Source organism: Pteropus alecto, unplaced genomic scaffold, assembly GCF_000325575.1.
Source record: "Pteropus alecto unplaced genomic scaffold, ASM32557v1 scaffold16, whole genome shotgun sequence".
Lineage (NCBI taxonomy): Eukaryota > Metazoa > Chordata > Mammalia > Chiroptera > Pteropodidae > Pteropus > Pteropus alecto.
In genome coordinates, this window is record NW_006438867.1 from 7,732,198 (window position 1) to 7,738,901 (window position 6,704).

At 46.8% G+C, this 6,704-nt stretch overlaps 1 protein-coding gene across 1 annotated transcript; it reads right to left on the reverse strand.

Annotated features, from left to right (window-relative positions):
• Positions 1-1,933: 1,933 nt before the first annotated feature.
• SHISA2 (shisa family member 2) lies at positions 1,934-6,698 on the reverse strand. The gene is made up of 2 exons (XM_015592393.2): positions 6,559-6,698; positions 1,934-3,203 (listed from the first exon to the last, which is right to left on the reverse strand). The coding sequence occupies exon 2, from the start codon at positions 3,040-3,042 to the stop codon at positions 2,650-2,652; it is 393 nt and encodes a 130-aa protein (XP_015447879.1). The 5' UTR covers positions 3,043-3,203; positions 6,559-6,698; the 3' UTR covers positions 1,934-2,649.
• Between the last annotated feature and the right edge of the window lie 6 nt (positions 6,699-6,704).

Genomic DNA, 6,704 nt, shown 5'->3' on the forward strand with positions numbered 1-6,704 from the left:
CCTCTTTTTTCTCCAAGACTTTAAAATATTTCTACTGCGTGTAAATTATACCTTATAGATTCTGACTTCGTGACAATAAGGAAGGTGTACTTAACCGGGTAATTGAACTTGTTTACTTGGCATTTAAGTTTCCTTAGTTTTTACCAAAATCGCAAAGATATGAGGGTGCTTCCGATGGTATTTTTAGAAAGACCAAACAGGACTTAGTGAAAATCTCATCATTTATTAAAGGGCACTTTGGCTTTAATCATGAGATTTAATTACCATATAGAAAAAAAGGAAAAGTTAGATGACCTTATGTAAGAGAAGCAAGCACTCTCTTACATAAACACCCTCCATCCCCGTATGTTGATAAGAGGCTGTCCATGATGTCACAGAAACACCTGTAGAGGGATTATTGAACTATGTATGGCCCAATGGTGAATTGGGCCCACTGACTATTTTTGAAAGCCCTAGAGTTTAGAATGGTTTTTACATTTGAAATTGAAAAAAAACAACAAACAAAAGCAGGATTTTTGTGATGTAATAATCGTGGCATCAGTAAGGTTTCACTGGACCCCAGCCAAGTTCGTTTGGTCAGGGCTGCTTTTTGTGCCACAGCGGCCGAGCTGAGTTAGTTGCTGGAGACCATAAGGCCTGCAAAGTCTAAAATACTCACTGTCCGGCTCTCTGCTGAAAAAATCATTTGCCAGTGACTACGCTGGGGTGCTCCCTAAGGTCCCTTTCACCTCCGGGCTTCTAGGAATTTTACTTCCTTAGATAAGCCAGAATCCTCCATCAAAGATGACGTAGCCTGATAATATAATGATCCCAAAAGAACTGTCCCTTTTTCTGTTGTCGACATTCCCCATGGAATATGTAAAATAACACTCACTGACTCACAGAACACACATATAAACTTCCCAGGTACTAACTACTTTTAAAAGTAGGTTCTTGGTTCTAGAAAGCAGTATTTATAACTTTGAGTAATTGTACTCTATTAATAAGTTTAACAGATCATCTAGAACGAAAATGAAAAAAACCTCGACTCCCCTAGGAATTCATACCATAAAATATTTATTAATAAGTAAAATGATTTTCCCCTGCCTTTGGTAATTAAAAAAAAAAAAAAAGAGTATCTTTGTTGATACCAATTGCCAACAATAGTTTGACATTATCCAGTCATGAGCTAGATGACAGGTAGACAGATGACAGATAGGCAGATAAATGGTAGATAGGGTAGATAGATAGGAGATAGACAGCCTATAGATATTGATATAAATATGTAAAAGACCAACCTTACAACGTTTTGCTTAACAACAAATCTCGGTTTTTGCTAGCAGTTGGAAATTTACTTGCACATAAACTTATTTCTTATAAGTAAACAATACACAAATAAATTCACTTGAATTTCATAACTCAGAACACCGGTAATGAGTATAGTGCTCGCTGGAGAATAAGAGAGTAAGGAAAACAAAAACTAACTGTGGGGAAAGAAAGGCAATATGTCTTTGAAAAGCTTTTCTCTTGACTTAATACTCCCGATTGCATGAAAAATAAGCCATTTCGATAACGAAGAGTATAAAAAAGCCTTATGATCTGCAAAGTAAATCGTACTTGTGGCTTAAATTTCATCCCAAGTCTTGGATCCTGGCTGAGGAGTGATACTCAAACTTCATAAAGCGTTTCTTTGATCCTTATAAGGAAAAGAAGAAAACGTGTCATCAGATCTCGGCTGATCTTCGCTTATAAGAACAGTCGTTATCTGTACTTGGTACAGCATAGACATGGGGATCTGACAACCAAAGAGAAAGAAACGCCAAGCCACACGCGAGGCAAAAGTCAACGTAACTTGGAGAAGTAGCAAGTGATAGTCCATGATTTCAATACGAAAAACATCTAATGACGTCTTCTCAGATGTCATTGTAAAGTTGGAAAATTAGATCGTACGATCAAGAAGGGAATGGAGGATTTTATTACTACACCACTCACTACTTCAAGGTGAGAAAAATCCCAGAGTTCTGAAATGTCATTAGTTAACTCTACAATTTCTTCCAGTCTCTTTTTAACGTAGAAAATCACTTTGTAATAAGATCTCTACACAAGGTAAAAAAGCACAAAATAGACCAAAAAAGGCACAAAAATAGACAAAATATATATATCTTTTTACAATGAAATTAAGATGTGCCTGTGAAACACTGAGATCGATGACTAATCTCACAGAGTTCAAACTGGATTTCTTTTTATAATAATTGTGTTTTTTACATCTTCCCCTAAACTTTCGATGCTTATAAAAAAACTTACCCAGGTAAATGGGAAGAAACAGGTACTCTGACATGGTACAGTAAAAAAAGAAAACAACAAAAAAGGAATAATAATAATAATGACATAATTAAAACGCTTGATCTATCCGTTTACAAAATTCTTTCGACAGCCGTACCTCAAGGGCACTTAAGGGTCCAAGCATTTGTCAAACAGCGGTTAACAACGCAGGCATCTCCGAGTGACACTCTTCCCATCATAAGTCATGCATGCACTGGAAGAAAATGAAGCCATCGAAAAGATTCATGCCGTGAACAGCAGCGGCGTGCACACTCTGAAAATCCCTGCCAAGTCCACCACGGCCCGGTTTTCCTCGGCCTCACATAGGGACCTGGCTAGCACCGTGAGTTACACAGTCACAGCTGGGTACATCTTCTGTTCATTGTTAGTGTGGGGGAAGGGCGCCTGGATCTGCCTGTAGCCCGGCTGCAGGCCATCCATGAACGGGGGCACGGGAGTCATCGGCACCGGGTCGTGTTGCACCGCGTACCCCACGTACGGGGGGTGCAGGTACTGCCCTTGGTGGGGCACAATTTGGGTGGCCTGCTGACAGTTTAGCACAGAGAAATTCGTGGGCATGTTGACATACACGTTGTTCATGGTCCCCTCGGGCAAGCAGCAGTTGGTCTGTGACCTTGTTGGGGGCGCCCGGGCCCCTGAGTTGGCGCTGGAGCTGGAGCTGGCGGCTGTGCTGGACTGACGGGAGGATGACCCTCGGGACGTGCTGGCGCTGGGGATCATGGGGATGGTCTCCAGCAGGCGGTTCCCTCCCGGGGCCCGGCTCTGCTGGGGCTCCTGCTTAGGCCGGAGGCATCGGCAGCAACAGGCCGCCACCAGTGACCCCAAGATGATGAAGGCGACAAACACAGACCCAACGATGAGGAAGGGCACGTAGATGGGCACTGGAGGACAAAAACACAACGTTATGATTCACTGTAAAGATGGAGTAAAAATCAGTGACCGGCAGAAGGGATGCATAATGAGTAGCGCTGATGCTGGACCAGGACTCAGGTGGGCCGGCGTGTGCGCTTGTTAGCAGCCCATATGCACCAACCTTTATCGAGTGGAGTGGAGTGCTCTGGGAGAGGCAGTAGAGCCTGTAGGCATGGCGGACCAGCCGCCCCTCCCCCACACCACTCTGCAGCTGGACTCACCAACTTCAACACTGATTGATGCAAATACCCAACTCAGCAAAAATATGTGTCATGTTTTAAGACGCTTCTAAAATTCCCATAATAACTGAACTGCCCAAACTTAAGTCTGCCTTAGACAGTTCTAGGATCCATTTGGAAATGAATTTAAATTCGAAAGGCTTTTTTCTTCCCAGAAAGTTACATACTTTGCGAACTCCTTTTACCATTATTTAGCAAATTCTTCTTTCATAGGCAAATAAATCAAAAGCTAAGGTCAGACTCTTAGCTTTTGGCTAAGCTAAAAGGCATGACCCTTTCCAGAAAGGACAGAGGTCAAAGAATGGTGAGTCCACACGTGCTTGCCTCATCGAGGTGGGTCCTTGGCTGGCAGGCCTAGCATGGAGCACAGGATGGTGGAAAGGGGAGGTGACTTGTGTGTGGTCAAGTTACTCCAGACACGGGACAGCATGGGACAAGGTACCAAGAAGAAATGTCAGGACAACAAGACACTTGTCCCAGGAAGGAGAGCTGCCCAGCAAGGCAGCCGGCAGGCCCAGCAGGGCTGGGGTGGGACAGCCACCTGCAGTTGCAACGCTGGATGCCGTATGAGGAACTACAGGGAAAGCCTGCAGAGCAGCATGGACACCATGTTCAACAAGTGAGGTTGACTCTGAAAATTAAACTGTAAAAGACAATAATATCACTAAAATGGGTAGCAAGCTCCGTTTTTACATTAATATGAGGAACTACAGGGAAAGCCTGCAGAGCAGAAGCACGGACACCATGTTCGACAAGTGAGGTTGACTCTGAAGAATTAAACCGTAAAAGACAATAATGTCACTAAAATGGGTAGCAAGCTCCGTTTTTACATTATCTCACTTTTAAAAATCTGTGGTGACAGCAGCATGGGGCTTCCAGAAGACAGACACGCTGGCTGGTGGGGGCAGAGAATCGGGAGGGGCCTGTACAATGCCCTAAGCCGCTTCCTTGGAATTCCACCCAAGGTTACCAAGAACCTTCGGTTTCTGATGTGTTCCTGCCATGTCCTCGGCTGTTTGACGGAAAACACATGAGGACAGGGACAAGGTCAGCCTGGTCTCAGCAGAGCACAGCACCAGTACAGTGACATGGGCCGACCTGAGGTCACCACGTGAAAGATCTGCCCTTGACCGTTTGCTGGAAGAGCCGCCTTTCAGATTACGCTCCTTTTGACGGCCCTGGTCCTCTTGGAGTTGGGGTTTTTAGAATATAGGAGCACATGGAGCCATGGAGAAATGGTGCCTTAGAAGCGAAACGAATTTTCTAAGTATTTAACCAAAGTTGACCTTTGCAGATTTCCTTAACCTTCAAGGGTGAACAGAGTAAATACAGGATTGACACCTGGTGTCCCTTTAGCAGGTAGAAATGCTTGCCACAGTTTGCAGCCCAGCTGGTTTTCTGTCAGGACCGTTCCAATTACACTGTCACTTCAGGCTAATTACAGCACATGAGGGCAGTGGATACGGACTTTTCCATCCACATACTATAAATATTTCATTCTCTAAACTAAGAAAGCAGCCCTAAAATATGTCACCAAGAAGTAAACAGATAATAGTTTTTAAAATCCTAAACATTATAGCAAAAACCAGCTGAAAGCAGTCTAAGTCCACATAATGAATTCTGGGGAGAAATAACTGTTCTCTTCCTAGGGTTTTTAATTGGAAGCGTCAGTAACTACACAGAGGTAAGGAACGCTGTGCTTCTCTAAGCCCTGGGCACTGCTTAATTAGGCATGTCCTTCTTGACTGCAGAAGAGGCGTGAGAGGAACAGAATTTTTAGGAAACAAGATTTAAAAGTAGAGTGAAGAAGGCACCCACGCACATCACACAGCGTCATGAGAAGTGTGCTGCCCACTTATCTGTCCAAAGCCAACCTAACTTTTTAGGGGCCAGGAATGAGCCCAACTTAGCAGACACGGGGAGGGAGCAGTTCCCATCTCTGGCTCATTTTTCAAGGTTTCATTCCACAGCCACACACCCCGCAACGCTGAGCTTGTATTTTGAGATGGCACCTTTTCTGGAATTACCCTCAGTTCTCTTCTCTTCAGAGTCAATGCTGCGGAACAACAGGAGTCACTCGCTAATAAAATGCTTGACTGCAAAGGGCCCAGCCCTGAGAGAGCTGCCTCCGAGACCGCTCTGTAAACACAGCCGCCATTCAATGCCACTCAGTGCCAAGCTCGGGCAGCGCGAAGCCTGGGCTCAGATTGCTGGCAGAAAAGTCCTGTCCTCACCATAACCAGCTGCAGAAAAAAAGGGGACCGCCCCCTCTGCTGGCATGCTTGCCATCTGACCTCTACCCCTGAGCCCACGACCTAAACGCTCCCTCCCAGACGCACGTTGATGAGGGCCCTGGAGGGAGGCCGTCTGGGAGGTTTGTGGAAGGCAGAGGAAGTGGAACCTATCAAATTCTTTCACGGGTTTATTTTTCCAAGTCTAGCTTTGCCGATTTGAAAAAATACAATCTTAAAAAAAAAAAAATCAAAGCCACAAAGAGCGAGGCTGGGCACAGCTCTGATGTCACACCTACCAAGTCTGGCAAGGTGAGAAATGGGCAGAAACCGGAGAGGCCGGGGCTGGCAGGGGAGGTGCGGCGGTGTCGGAGGATTAGAGTCCCCGAGATCTGGTCAAGTGCGTCATCCACAGTGGGCCTTGACGAGCCTACATGGAAGTGCCCCTGCCAGACAGCTCGGGAGGGGACACACCCTCACGGCTTCCTCGGGTGCTCCCAAGACATTAACCCTTCCTAGAAGTTAGACTTCTGGGGGTAGGAGGCATGGAGGGGTCACAGAAGCCCTTGGCCGTGGGGCTGTCTGCGGCCCTCCCTGCCTTAGACGTGTGGCTTTCTTGGGAAAATTCCAGACAAGCCACTCTTTGGCCCACAGATGGGGAAACCGAGGCCTGGGGCGGTGAAGCGCCTCCCTCCCTCGCACACATTAACGGCTGGGCCAGAAGGCAGGCACCTCCTCCTGGACGGAGGCCCTTTTCTGCTCCTAATTCCTCGCCCCTCTCCAGGCTCCCGGACCCGTGCCGTCTAGGCGAAGCCCACCCTCCTCCCCTCTCGCGCTCTGCCCGGCCGCCCTACCTGCCGAGCCGTCTGGGCCTTCTTTGTCCGCCCGGCCAGGCTCCCCGGCGCCCTGCTGGCGGTCGTTGTCGCAGCCGCCCTGGTCCAGGCGCGCCTCGGCGCTGGAGCAGCAGTAGCGCAACGCGCAGCTGCCGCAGCAGATGGTG

Excerpts from the sequence above, each read along its gene's own strand:
- SHISA2 (XM_015592393.2), bottom strand. The coding sequence starts at position 3,042 with ATGATCCCCAGCGCCAGCACGTCCCGAGGGTCATCCTCCCGTCAGTCC.